General features: G+C 48.4%; 2 protein-coding genes across 2 annotated transcripts in view; both read right to left on the reverse strand.

Moving 5' to 3' along the window:
• Positions 1–16: 16 nt before the first annotated feature.
• On the reverse strand, positions 17–1,983 carry YRDC (yrdC N6-threonylcarbamoyltransferase domain containing). Its single transcript, XM_015649061.2, has 5 exons — positions 1,511–1,983; positions 1,245–1,359; positions 867–986; positions 555–697; positions 17–219 (listed from the first exon to the last, which is right to left on the reverse strand). Exons 1-5 carry the CDS (start codon positions 1,981–1,983, stop codon positions 156–158), a joined length of 915 nt encoding a protein of 304 aa, XP_015504547.1. The 3' UTR covers positions 17–155.
• A 932-nt stretch (positions 1,984–2,915) lies between these two features.
• MTF1 (metal regulatory transcription factor 1) overlaps positions 2,916–14,052 on the reverse strand; it is a 17,192-nt gene continuing 6,055 nt past the window's right edge. The window contains exons 4-11 of the mRNA XM_015649396.2: positions 13,474–13,623; positions 12,863–12,936; positions 12,204–12,337; positions 11,597–11,674; positions 10,847–10,949; positions 9,734–10,290; positions 8,868–8,931; positions 2,916–8,767 (exon numbers count right to left, since the gene is read on the reverse strand). Coding sequence (XP_015504882.1) covers positions 8,373–8,767; positions 8,868–8,931; positions 9,734–10,290; positions 10,847–10,949; positions 11,597–11,674; positions 12,204–12,337; positions 12,863–12,936; positions 13,474–13,623 — 1,555 coding nt within the window. The 3' untranslated portion in view covers positions 2,916–8,372. The remainder of the gene's footprint in view (positions 8,768–8,867; positions 8,932–9,733; positions 10,291–10,846; positions 10,950–11,596; positions 11,675–12,203; positions 12,338–12,862; positions 12,937–13,473; positions 13,624–14,052) is intronic.

Here is a 14,052-nt window from a genome sequence, read left to right on the forward strand (position 1 = left end):
GAGAGGTCAGAAAGGGTTTTCCAGTCTTTCTTTTTTAAATCTTTTTTTATTTACCTTGACATAACCCATCGACCTTATTAAACAAGGCCATGATCACCCACTCCTGAGTGCACAGGCACACAGTGCCCAGCTCCAACAGCTCCCAGTCCCAAGCATTAGGAAGGTTCTGGTACCAAGCCATACTTCTCCTTCAGGATTTCAACTGTGGGCGTTAGTGCACTGCAGGGAGAAACAGAGCCATCAGAACAAAGGGTTTGGAGCATTAAAACTGTGTTTTCTGGGGAAGAGCAATCAGTGAGACACAGGATTGCACTTAGAGCCAAGGAGAGCATGAACTCCAGACACTACAGCTTCACACAGAAGCTGTGAGAAAGGGGAATCTGAGAGCTCCTGAGGATTTCTGTGAGTGCTCATAATTAGGTTAACATTAATGGGAAGGTGGAAGTGCTATGGGAAGCGAAGCAGAGCAAAACAAAGCAAAGTAATACATGAGCCACCCCTACCCAAAAGCTTTGTTTCATTTAAAGCAAAGGAAAAGCCCCAGCTACACTCACCAGCCAGGCCGGATGATGGAGAATTTCCCCGACACAGATAAGTCAACCACAGTTGATCCTAAGCGACACTCTGGGCTCTGGATGTCTCCTACGGGACCTCCATCAATGACCAAGGACAACTGAGGCCACAAATCCTGGAATTCCTGCAAGAGAGCTGTTGGTAACAGTCCTGACAGCCGTTTGTGAGCATCATTTAAATAAAGTAAAAATGTATCAGCAGAGCAGCCCCTGGTTTATTATTAAAGCTGAGCTCAACTGAGAGAGCCTGGGGCTCTGCCAAAGTGACATTCCCGAGGGATGGAAGAACCTCACCAGCACGGTCAGGGTGCTGCCCTGGGAGCTGATGTTGGCGCTTGTCAAAGCCAGCGGTCCCGAGCAGGCGCGAGCCAGGTCCCTCATGAAGGGGTGGTTTGGAATGCGAACACCAACCAGCTGCAGGGAAGGAAAGGAGGGCTTTACACACAGGAATTGGTTTTAATCTTGTGTTGTCTAAAGCTCTGAAAGAGCTGTCAGATCTACATCTGCTGAACCAGCGATAACACAAGACTTAAGTCAGGCCCTAACGCTGGTTTGTGCCATGTCACAGGGAGCAGGACAACACAGGAACCACTTCTGGGGACAGGTAAGGACAAATGTTACAGCAGCCCCTGCCCTCGAAGCCCTGAGATCAATCCTGTAGCCATGACCTACCGTTGTGAACGGATTCAAGTCTTTATTCAGCTCTTCTGAACGCTGTAAGACCAGGGTCACCGGTCCCGGGAGCAAGTCCCGCAGCAGCTCGTCGGGAACATTGACGTGGCAGTACCTGCAGGGCCGGACACGGCTGGATCAGGGGGTGCACACGGTGTCGCCGGGGCCACGGGACCTCGGGCAGCTCCGGCACGGCCCGCACGGCCCTTCCGTGGGGCTCCGCGTCCGCCGGGGGAGGAGCCGCTCCCGCCGGGATCCGCGCGCACCTGTAGAGCCGCTCCACGTCCCCGAGGCAGATGGCGAGCGGCTTGGCGCCGTTCCGCCCCTTCAGGCTGTAGATGCTGCGCACGGCGGCCGAATCCTGGGCCAGGCAGGCCACGCCGTACACCGTGTCCGTGGGCACCGCCACCAGCCCGCCCGCTTGCAGAGCGCCGGCCGCGGCCGCCACCGCCTCACTCCAGCCTGCGCCACACCAGGCGTCAGCGGGGCGGCCCGGCTCCTGCCCCCACCGGCCGGGGCCTCCAACCTCCGGTGCGGCCCAGCCCAGCTCGACCGGGGCGCTCCCACCGCCGGCGCAGCCTCCCCCCTCCGCTGGCTCCCCGCGCGCACATCGAGGGCCGGGCCGAGCCCCGCTGCCGGGCGGCAGCAGCACCAGGCGGCCGCGGCCCAGCCCCGGGCCCGGGCCCGCCGCTCCCTCTGCCTCCGCCGCCAGCGCCAGCACCCGCGCCGCCCGCGCCATGAGGCGCCACTTCCGGCGCGGGGAGGTGACGCAACATCCGGGGCCGGGCCGCCAACGCCGTTGCCATGGCGACCGGAGGCGCGCAGGAGCCGCGCGTGGGCCGGACGGAGCCGGCGGGAGAGCGGCGGGTGCGGAGAGGGCACGGGGGAACGGGAGGGGCATCGGGTGGAACGGACGGGGCACGGGGGAACGGGAGGGTCCAGGGACATCGGGGGTGACCCCGGTGCCGGCCGTGACCGCTGTCCCCGCCGTCTCCCCACAGGTTCCGGAGGACCCGCGGAGGCTGCGGGAGCTGCTGGAGCTCCGGCAGCGGCAGCTGCGGTCCCGCATCGCCGCCTGTGAGGAGCTGAAGGCGACGATGGTCGCGCTGCGGGCGGCGCTGAGCCCCGGCCCGGCGGGCGGCGCGGGGCCCTGAGGAGCCCCGGGGGAAGGGATCGAAGCCGCGGATCGGAGCGAGGGGTTTGGGGCTCCGGGGGAACACGGGAAGCGGGGCCCGCCGGGCTCCCCCGCCGTGGCCTTGGAGCTCGCTCGGTCTCGCCGCGCTCGTGCCTTACCGCATTAAATTGACTTCACAATAAAGCGAGACGCGCTCGGACTGTATCTCCCCAGCCCCCGTGTGTTCCGGCTGCTCTGCCATGGGCGCTGGAGAGGCTGCACAGGCACGATCCTGGGGCCGAGAGCAGCACCCGGCAGCAGCAGCTGCCGCCGGGGATGGAGCTCTGCCATGCGAGATCCCCCAGCTCTGCCTTCCAACTCTCACCCGCACCTCAGGCACCAGAGTGGCCAAGTTGGGCCAGTGCTGGGACAAGGAGAAGGGTGAAAAGACAAACGCTGCCTTTCAGGTTGGAATTCCTCTTCCTAAGGAGATTGTGAGCATCCTGCCCTCTCCTCTCCCGCAGAACACTCTCAGGAAAAACTATTATAACACAATGTTTAAATAAGCATTTAATTAGGATTCCATTAGTATTAATATTGCTTTCAATTCCAAAAAGGTAAATTTCCACTTCTTTGCAGATATTTCAAAGTACAATATTAACTTCATACAAAATGAGCAATTAAGCAAACACCATTATTTCACATTCTTCAAAAAATACAAATTCATATTTACTCTTTTGGGTTTTGGAGATGCTCTTCCTTTGGAAGTACTGTACCTGTAACTAACATCTTCACATTGCTCAATGTAAGCACATTTGTTCCCATGTTTCAGAGTTAAATAAATTCCTTTATTACCATACACACATTCTTGAGAAGCTGGGGTTTAGTTCAGCTGTCTCCAAAGCCCCAGGCAGTGCATCCCCCAGCCCCAACAGCTCAGCGGGAGCTGGAGCTGCCCCCGGTGTGGAGCCAGGCTGGGGTTTGGGCTGGGTGAGGCAAAACAGAGCAGGGTCAGCCCGAGCAGCAGGAGGACAAGAGTCACAAACCAGGAACACCAGCGACTGCAACTACAGCACTGCAAACATGCCCTCCAGTCTGCTGGAAAAGGTCATGTGAAAAAAAATCTTTTTTTTAAGAAAAGTAGAAACTGCATTTATTTGAGAAAATGTACACTGCATAAAGAACCGAATTTTGGCCAGCTTGCACACCACTGCAGCATGGTGTGGGGTTTCACCTACTCCCAAAAACACACACTTAGACTATGTACGCTACTACATAAATATCCAGTTTAATTTGCATTTCTCAGTGCAGACACAGAATCCAACTTCTAGAACATGTGATAGGTATCAAGACAAGACACAAAAAAGTTAAAAGTTCAGCCCTGTCCATGAGAATCGACTACAGGTAACATTTATAAAAACTCGACATTGCTTCCAAAATATGTTACGGAAAAAAATAGTATACAATTAAAAACTCTGCAGTCAGAAATTCATAGGGTTTATTAAAGACGTGCTCTTCTTTTTTGTCTTACAGTCCAAACTGACTCCAACAGCTCTGCCCAGCTAGCTCAGCTAACTGCTGCCAAGAACTTTTCACCCACAGATCTCAAATCATTTCACAGCCAACACCCTGTCCTCATTCCGCGGGGAGGATCTGAGGCAGCGCGAGGTTCTGTGCCTTGCCTGGTGTCTCCCGGCCAGCGGTGGAAGCGAGGACGTGACACCAGAGCTCGCCTGCTCTGTCCCACTGACCCGGCTGCCTCACCTCAGGAACAACCCAGCAACAGCTGCTCATCTCCAGTCCCCTCCAAGGACAGCTACCCTGGGCTCAGCTGCCCCTGCAGCTCCATACCAAGGCTGGCTCCAGCTCTGAGCCCAGCCTATCTCGGAGTAGGAGTGCTGTAAACAGTTCACAGCGTTGATGCAGATCAAGGACAACCTTGTGGATGGCTATGGCCATGCCACCCCAAGAAATAAGGCAGTAACAGGACATCAGAAACCATCTTGAAGACAAATTTCAAAGGTGCAACATGCCTGTTTGAAAGCAGCTTGTCACTTGTGTTCCCACATGGGTGACAGGATGAGGACAGGGGAAGAAGGACACACATCAAGGGACACAGCAGGTCCAACAGGAGTGACAAGCAGCCCCCAGAAAGCAAGAGAGAAAAGGCTGCTGAAGCACAGTGCTCTCAGAGGGTTATTTGCATAGATTGGACGTTTGCTAATGATGCATAATTTCTCTGGGGCACGGGGGAAGGGCAGCACAGCACCCACCACACTTTTTCTGTCAGACAGACACACACGGACCACACGGGACAAGGATCTTTAGCTACAGGTATTGCACCAAGTTAAGTGCTCATCTTTGCACACCCCTGTTAACTTTTACTCAGAGCAAAAATAAACTTTGTGAAAGTATATACAAAAGAAATTGCAGCAATTGGGTTAAAGATAAAATAACCTAAAGTGCATTTTAGATACCAGTATGAGGTTCTGCGAACTTGTCTTCCTGGGCACACGCAACATTACACAAGTGTCCAATTCGTACTTTATTCCATTTAATTCAGTACCAGTATTCAATCAGTGCTGATTTTCCACCCCACCCCCCCAAACCCCCACCTAGAAGCACAAAAAGCAATTTCTCCAACCTTTAGCTGCATGCCAAGTCTGCTCACTTGGCTCCTTGCTTGGTGACCAAAGCTACCCAAGTCAGTAACTTGACCCCCTCTACATATTTAAGCTTCTGCACCCATCTAGAAACTATCAGTGACCAAGGAAACCCCCACTATCACAAAACAGGAGACCTAGAGCAGTGCAGTTTTGCTCTGTGATAATTAAAGGGGTTCATGCAGGCTTTGTAGAGGCAGGCACACTGTTCCCAGAAGCTCCAGTACATCAACCCTTTTCTGGGAATCCAATGTCTCATCTATAAGGGCAGAAACTCTCCCTTTCATTAACCATGTAATAATGAATATGCTAAATGCTAGGGCAGAAAAGGAGAGGACAGGAAAAATCTCTGGCCTTGCAGAATCTCAGGGTTTTGCTGCAGCTGCCCTTGGATCTCCTCCCACCCCAGCATGGCACAGACTGCCCTGGAGCACAGTCTGATTACACAGTACCGGGGATGATGCAAATGTGAAAACATCTCAGATACACGCAGCACAAACACTCTGGAAAGCAGATGGACAGCAAACAACAAAAGCACACACCTGTAAAACGCAGTGGATGCACAGCTCCTGTGCTCACAGGATCACATGCTCCTGCCTCACTACAAGCTCTTAACCAGTTCCACCTGAATTGCAGCCTGCCCAATGCACATATAAGAGGGCAATGGCAAACACAATGCACCAAAGAATCAGCAGGACATAGTGCTTTTCCTGGAACACAACAAAAAAACCCAATAGCTGTGAAGAGAAACAGCAGAGATTGACCCTGGGCACTGCTGCCCATCACTGCAGCTCCACATTGAGCTTCCCAGTTCAGAGACTTTGGTAGTTTCTTCTACTCATTTCAGTCACAGAAAAGTTTCTGAAGATGCTCTCTGGTGCAACCAGAAGCATGTTTTAGGTTGACTAAGTCATAGGTAATAAAAGTAAAAAAAATCCTCCCTGAAGGCTGCAAAGGCTCAGAAGCAGTTGCTAAATTGCCCAGCTGTCACAGTGCAGGCCACATCTGGGACCTCTGTCCCTCATCAGAGGTAACCCCCACAACACCAGGGGAATCTTCACATTCCTGCATCAGCAGTCTCCCACAGGCACACATCCACACCCACTCACCCTCAACCACCACAGCTGCACCTGGCCAAAGGAAATGCCTGAGGCCACAGTGAGAGGCACCAGAGGCACCCACAGGCCGCACTCACCCCCTTCCCCAAGTGGAGCTCTGTGCAGAGTAGCTGGAAGGAGACTCCTCTGCAAGGACAGTCCCAACCATGCAGGCTTGGGAATGTTTTTTGTGTTCAAAGCAGTTCTTGCTTCCATGCAACCCAACTGCAGCACAAAATGAAGCTGTAGGAGAAAAGCACAGGGGCCACCACCTCGCTGCCCTCCAAGGATTGCCATTACAGGAACAAAACAAGAAATGCTTTGTTAACCCCTTTTATGGATGCCAAACCTTGTTGCTGCAGGACTCGTAGCCCCACTGCAACAGTCCTGCCACACCCCCAGAGGAAACACCAGCAGCATGATGTGTGATGCCCTGGAGCTTATCCCTGCAACTGCCAACACCAAGCTCTGTGCCCTGGCGCAGGCACACAGCGCGCCCCAGGCACACCTGTCTGTCCTCACGGACACGGCGCTTTCCCTTCTCACCTCACCAGAAACAAGCTGTCCAGGAGGGGAAGGCCAGCTCCCTTCAGTCCCTTTCCACCCAAGCTGGGCAGTGCATTCCCAGGGGAACAGCATGAGAGGCTGCTGAAGGCAGTCCCAGTGTGGGTCAGGCCACACTGGGCATGTCACAGGAGGGTTGAACACCTGCTGATCACCAGGCAGCATTCACAGGGTTCTCCCCTCCCTGGAGGTACGAGAGCAGCTCTGATCAAACACAAAGAGTGAAAGATCTCTATCCACTACAGTTTGCATTCCTAAATTGAGTGCAGGGACACTCCCCACTAATTGGCTTACAGTCATTATCTTTGTATCTCACTAATGACAACACTGTAAACTGAATAAAGACTATTTAATATTCTTTCTTTTAACACAAGAAGACTGACAGCCAAAGCCAGAAAGATGAATTAAAACTATAAAATTACATATTTTAAAATAATGCAGCATAAATAAACCATTTAGAATGAGACTGCATTTATTGCAACATTACAGGCTTTTTGGTGGAAGGGGGGTTTGGATTTGATTTACCCTGAGTAGGTTAGAATATAGACTCTCAGTTTGATATGAAAAACTATTCTGTTGTGTAACATCTTTTAGTCAAGAAAACAGCCCCGTGCACAAAAAGCGGGCATTGCAGTAGGCTGGAGGCAGAGTCAGGCAGAAATTATATAGCTCACTGGAAAAAAAAAGAAGCATGTATGGACAACTGAAGAACAGACTCACTGAACTGAAACTGAATTTATGTTGAATCTTTCTCAAAATTTTCTTAAGAGTTGTTCTTCACAAAAGATGAGAGTAACCAGCAAAGGCACCGTGCTCCTGATTCAACTGCCCCAGGGTTAGGATGATGATTTGTTGCTGAACAGAGCCTAAGAAATCAAAAGAGCAGCAGGCACCAACCTGAGCACACCTGGGACTCGCTGTACCCTTCGGAAAGGCCAAGAAAACAGACTCAGGAGCCGGAGCCAGCAGCGGCTCCGACTGTGCCTCCATGTTGTGACACAGTGTCTGCAACACACTTGAGTCCTAGTGGAATTAAATGAACAGATCTCTTAGGGGCACAAGATACTTGTGCCCTGATGAAATAAACTTCCCCAAAGCTCCTGGAGGCTTTAGTAAGAGCAAAACCAGGCACCAGCTCCTCATCAGGTATGTGACAATCACATTCAAATCACACTGCAGATAAATCCTCTCCCCCAGCTATGCCATTTCCTCCCCGCCCCAGCCTCCTTTCCTGGGCTCCCCTTTAGTGCATGGTTAGTAGAGACAAGAGAGACAGGAGAAAATTAGAAACCCAAGAAGTTGTAACGAAGACCCACTTGCTTCCAGTACCTTAATCCCAAACCTAAGTGATGTGCAACTGGAGACAAAGTAACCCCCCTTTTCCTTTTAGAAATCTTTTTGCACATGAGTAACCTTAACTTCTGTGTTCACATATGACAAGCAAAAGTGACAGACAGTGCAGCCAAAACAGTTCATATATAACTTAGCTATTTTTTTTTTTACCTTTTCTTTTTTTTTAAGATAGAATCTCAAAGGTGGATGTACCTGGGACGTGACTAAGATGACATCCATGAAGCAGAAATAAGCCACAAAACTTCCAAACAGGAAGGAATAGGAATCGATCCTTCAGTTTCTGCTTCTAAGGAGAAGGGTTTTACCCTCCAGGTGCAAAGGAAAATCTGGAACATCTTCACTTAGAGAAGTTGCTATTCATACCAATTTCTTCCTCACCCTGCAGTAGTGCTTCGATTGGAATTATATTAGATGGGGTTTCAGGGCTTTGGAGGGACAGGAAGTCCGATACATCCATGGCACTTAAAGTTTCAGTCTGGGAGTCTGAAGGGTTAACTATCTGACTGCTCTGCCCACAGGAAGGAGGAGCAGAGGAGGAAGGAAAGGTCTTAGGCTGCAGCTGGGAAGCTGGCTGCTCCAAAGCTTTTGAATCTGGTGAGGAACATTCCTTCTTAACGGTGGAGGTGGCTTTGTCCTTGGCAGAGTCTCGGCAGGCACACTGGCACTGGCAGGCCTCCTCCTGCTTTATGATAATAACAGGAACGCTGAGACCAATCTGCTGAACGGGGTTTCCTGAAGGTGAAACGAAGACAAAACACAATGGAACTACAAAATTTCACAGCAGGGAGAGAGAAATCAGCTTTGTTATAAATTAGCTCAGTGTCATGCTTACCTGTGTTACCAGCTACTGGTAATGCAGTGGTAAAAAACACCTTTTCTACTTTTGGAACTTGTGGCTTTAAAGAAAAAAAAACAAGAAAAAAGTGTTAATTGACTCAAATCAAATTTCTATTGTTCAAATTCTAAACAGCTATATACATATTCCAAAGAGACACACAGGAAAACTGGGCTCCAAGTCTTGTTTCAGTGGTCCTAAAGACTGGGCATAACATCCCCCCCATTATTTGCTTGCAAACTCAGCTTTAGGGTTTTGAGAATTTAATGACTGAATTCTTAAACACTGCTCTGTGTGTTCCCACTGCCTGTACCTGCAGCCACTCACTCATGTCCACCTACAGCTGAGAGCCCAAAGTGGCACCAATATTGTCAGAGAGAAAACTCCTGAAGTCTCAGCTATCCAGATTTAGTGGACAACCACAAACACACTCTTTTCAGAAAAACTCTTTTCATTGTCAATCAAAATTAGGCAGAGACAGAGATTACAAAATGCCTAAACACAACCTTTACAGAGTCTTTTGTGCTTCTATGCATTAAAAGTAATACATTAAGGCCCATGTATATCCTTAGGCCTGGTGGTGCCACGTCCTTGATAAACACACTGATACCTGCTGGAAGAAGTCCACCATGAGGAGAAAGAGGAAAGCAAGACCTTTCTGAATCATGGGTTTTTCTGTGCTCTACCTATTTCTCTGTCTGTTCTAGGGGTTGCATTGGTGACATGTATACACATTAACATGACAAGCATTATACAGTGCATCCTAGGGTTTATCTTACAGGTTTAACCCTCTCCCTTTTCAAAAGTAAAGGCTCTGGTAGGAATGGTTGAAGCTGTTCCAAAGCCCTGCTGGATGTACTGACCATTTGTTCTTGGCTTTGTGGGGAACCAGTGGCACCATTTAAGATCCATTGTAAGTTCTGCTCTCCCATGACAATACTGGACTGCAGAATGGCGGTGCTTGGAGAAGGAGTAATGGTTATAGTGGGGTTACTGGTCAAAACAGGGTTTGCACCAACAGGCACAGTCTGAACTACAGCTGGCAGGGGCTCAGTGGCACTCGGGGCTGTAGGGGCAGGAGCCCCAGCTACCACTGACAGTCCCTGTACCATGGGCTGCGGCGGAGGCTGGGTGCACTGCAGGAAGTCTTGGTGACTGGCTGCAAACGGTGTGCTGTGAGGAACAGGCACTTCTGGGGATTGTAAAACAGTAGCAGGATTCCCAAACGCAGCTGGCTGTGAGCTGGGTGCTATGGAGGAGGGAGCAGAGGGTGCTGCCGAGGCTTGCAGCGCTGCCTGCGCGGGCTCAGGGAGGCCGAGCTGCAGGACCAGCGGGAGGGACAACGAGGCTGCGTCTCCTGCTGGGGGCGGGACCGCAGCGGCTGACTCGGAGTCACCGTTAAACCTTTCAATCAAGGACGCTGCTGAAAGAGAAACAGAAAAAGTATAAATACATCCCTCCTCGTTACGTCTGAATGACATGCTTTTTTAATGAACTTATCAGCTAGCTGATGGATTTTTTCCAAGTAAAGCATCACTACGTTCCTAACTTCACACTAGTGCTCATAAACAACCCTAGACAGTGAAATCTAAAAGTAGTTGCAAATTCAGGAAGTTGGTAACTTTGGGCCTACACTGAGCCTGATCAGGCTCATCATCTCTCACTAATAAGCCTTTTATCAGCCAGGTTGTGTAGCAAGTTCAAGAGGGAACCTTGAAAACAGGATGACGTGAAGTGCATGAGAGCTCCAGTACCACAAGTGCAAGACATGTTCTGGGTCACCTCCCCTGTCACCGAGTGTCACACCATCTGCGTACACCATGCATCCCAACACAAGTGAATTTCAACACTGAAGTTCTTTTTGCTTCATAGAGTTATGCTGGGCATTAAGCTTCAGTCTGAAATGCTGAATTCAGTACATGCATGCAGAGCTGTCAAAAAGTTCTCTTTAACAGCAGTGCAGATACAACTGGTACCTGTCTGCCGGGAGTCATCCCGATTTGCAGTGTGGTCTGGGCTCTGAAACATAGACTCAAAGATGCTTGCTGGTGAGATTGTGCTGAGGTCCTGTCCCTGTGTCTGACAAATAGAAAACAAAGAGGAAGACATTACACAGTGCAGTATCTCAGGTCTCCACAAACCCCATGTGCATGTCAGAAACATTACGCCAGTGAACCAGCCACTGTCAGGAAAGGCAACATATATAAATCTTACATGCTATAAATTTACACCTAGGTTTTACTACCTGTAATCAAATTTACCAACATAATGAGCAAACCCCTACAAAAATAAGTAACTTCTTCAAAAGTAAAATATATTCCTCAGCACTTTGTTTAACCCTTATTTCTTGCAGTACTCCGTCAGAAACAGACATTAATTGGCTGCTTGCAGAACCTTTTCTGGAGCAGAAAAAAATAGCTCCATTTAGATTGTATCCTGGATTATGCAATTCTAGTCACCCACACTGCTCAAGGAGCAGAATATACACAAGAGCTGCACCTGCCTCCCACACCACAGCACAAAGAACAACACAGTCTCCTCAGCATCTCATTTTCCTCTATGGAAAACCTAAGCTCAGTCAACACTTATCAAGAAGCAAGAATACTGTTATGGTAAAATCAGATGCAGAGCTCCATACAGCACTAAACTAAATTAAGTACTGCACATTTTGGAGGACAAAATCAAAACTCAAATGAGAATGAGGCAATTCCAGGACAATAACTCACTTGATTAGAGTTATCCCGCAATTCTGAATCTGTTGATATGAGGCTTAAATCACTCAGACAAAGTGAGTGACTTGTATCCTGTGAAAAAGAAAAACAATCTGAATTATATTGAAGTAATTATGTCAGAAATGTTTAAAATTACTTTTGAGAGTCCATACTCTGCTTATATGGGACCCAGGTCTCAGGTCTAAAATCAAAGGAGAAAGACTTTTAAGCAAAGGATATTTACCAGCTATCAAGGATTGTTAACATCTCTGTCAAAGTACTTCCAAAAAGTCATATAACCCAGAATTTTAAGTTAGCAGAGGAACAAATCAACTTTTAGAAAATAAAAAAATTAAACCAGTGAGTATTTTTAGTTAGTCTCTCTTTTACTTGACATGTTTACCCCACAGTATTGATTCTAACTGAAGCACAGTTGGAAAGCAGCCTGATAGATACAACTGCCCACATGCACATGTGGCAAAGGGAGCACTTACAACTCCCTTTGAAAATTCCAGTCCTAAATGTTACACCTTAAGAACAAGCTGCAGACCAAATGATTTCTTCTCCAAGGTATGGTTTATACCCACCTAACACAAAAACATTAAGAAGAAGTGCTACTAACCTCAGACACATTGTTATTGGGAAGTGCGTTATAGGTATGGCCCTTCTCATGACCTTTCATGTGACTCTTGAGACTGTACTGGGTACTGAAAGTCTTCTCACAACCATTACTGGGACAGAAGAAGGGTTTCTCCCCTAGAGGCATCACAGAACACATTTAACAGACTTAAAAACATCCTATCAGACACACACTTATAAAGCATCTGGGAGAGCAGTATTTCATACAAACAAGATGCTTAATGCTCCTTTACACATTCAGTATTCCTGGGAGTCCTGCAGGTGAGTGCTTCCATTTCACCATGGGAACTGACACACAACACAGTATTTAACTGTTATGCATCATTACTGATACATTTGTGAAAACATATTAATAGAATTCAAGACTTGTCAAGCATAACTGGAAAATCTGAATTGGCCTGAATTGGCAGGAGTTTGCATTTGGCCTTTTTACACTCATGAGGTTCACATGGGCACACTCCTCCAGCCTGCAAAGGTCTCTCTGGATGCCATCCCCTCCCTCACACAGGTCACCTGAGCCACTCAGCTCGGTGTCACTCCTATGTTATATGTAACCATTAATTCATATTAGGATTCTGAGAGTTAGTGTAAACTGAATAAGCTCAATTAAAGAAAATTTTAAAAAAAAAACACAGAACTTACCAGTATGTGTTCTAACGTGTGTTTTGAGGTGGTGGCTTGCAGCAAAAGCCTTCCCACAGCCATCATGCTCACACCTGAATGAGGCATCACAGGGGAGTCAGCATCAGCTCCCCTCAATGCATTAGCTACAGCCTTAAATCATACTTTGCTATAGTCCCAGGACTCTAAAAAGCAGACCCAAATCTAAGCTCTGTCAGCAACCAGGTATCTCCCAGTACCTGCTGTACATGCTACACACATTATAGCAGGGCTCTGAGTAGGAATTTAAAACCCAAGCATGAAGGCAGTATTTGGGGGGGAGGTCCTCCTTCATGGAATACACATTGCATCCCCACAGAGAACAGCAATGTGTTTCAAAAGATGCTCATCATGGCATAGGTTTATGTTTAAAAAACTACCTTAACTATTCTAGTCTTTTAGGACAATCACTGCACCCACTGTTGAAGGCAGCTGTGGGAGCTGGAGAACAAACACGCTCCAGTGCCAGCCTGCCACCTTCACTTATTTCTCAGGAGAACACCATTCCATTGAGAGCAGTAACAGCTGCTTTTTGGCACAGGTGCCTCATTGCCTGAGCAACAGAAGGCAGAAGTAGCCATCAAGCTACTCACCGAAATGGCTTTTCTCCTGTGTGTGTTCGAATGTGCTTCCTCAGGTCACTGTGCGTTGTGAAGTATTTGCTGCAGCCTTCTGATTCACAGTTAAATGTTTTCCCTGTGTGAAGCCTTTGATGTGCTTTCAACCTAAAAAACATGTAAAAAAAAACCCTCTTAGGACTGGTAGGATAAGACAGCTCTGGCCTGAGGCAAGCAAGCTATTCTTTCAAATGTGCAGGACAGGATCAAAGGCTTAACATATTCTGAGCAGAAGGTAAAGAGCTCATGGAAGTGACTGCTATCAGTTCCAAAGTCATCCAACAAATCTGAGAGATGCTTATGTTCATGCACCACCTCCAATGCTATTGGATTATTAAGAAGTCACCACAGTTCTGTCATCCTACTCTTTGGACAATATTGCCACACGTGAGTGGTTTATATCCATACCTGCACATGGAAGAAGCAGAACAATTGCATTCAAACACAAAGTAGATGCAACTTGCAGAGCATCAATAGCCATACCTACAAGAAAACTTGCCAGAGCCTTCCCACCTGTATTGTTGAATACCTTCTCACTTGTACACAGTGCTGAAC

This window comes from Parus major, chromosome 23, assembly GCF_001522545.3.
Source record: "Parus major isolate Abel chromosome 23, Parus_major1.1, whole genome shotgun sequence".
NCBI classification, from domain to species: domain Eukaryota; kingdom Metazoa; phylum Chordata; class Aves; order Passeriformes; family Paridae; genus Parus; species Parus major.

What these genes read in the sequence shown, in the direction of transcription:
- YRDC (XM_015649061.2), bottom strand. Translation starts at nt 1,983, where the DNA reads ATGGCGCGGGCGGCGCGGGTGCTGGCGCTGGCGGCGGAGGCAGAGGGA. An exon ending in GCAGCACCCTGACCGTGCTG is followed by an intron (nt 698 to 866) that starts GTGAGGTTCTTC and finishes GCTCTCTTGCAG; the next exon opens with GAATTCCAGGATTTGTGGCC. An exon ending in TCCATCATCCGGCCTGGCTG is followed by an intron (nt 220 to 554) that starts GTGAGTGTAGCT and finishes TTCTCCCTGCAG; the next exon opens with TGCACTAACGCCCACAGTTG.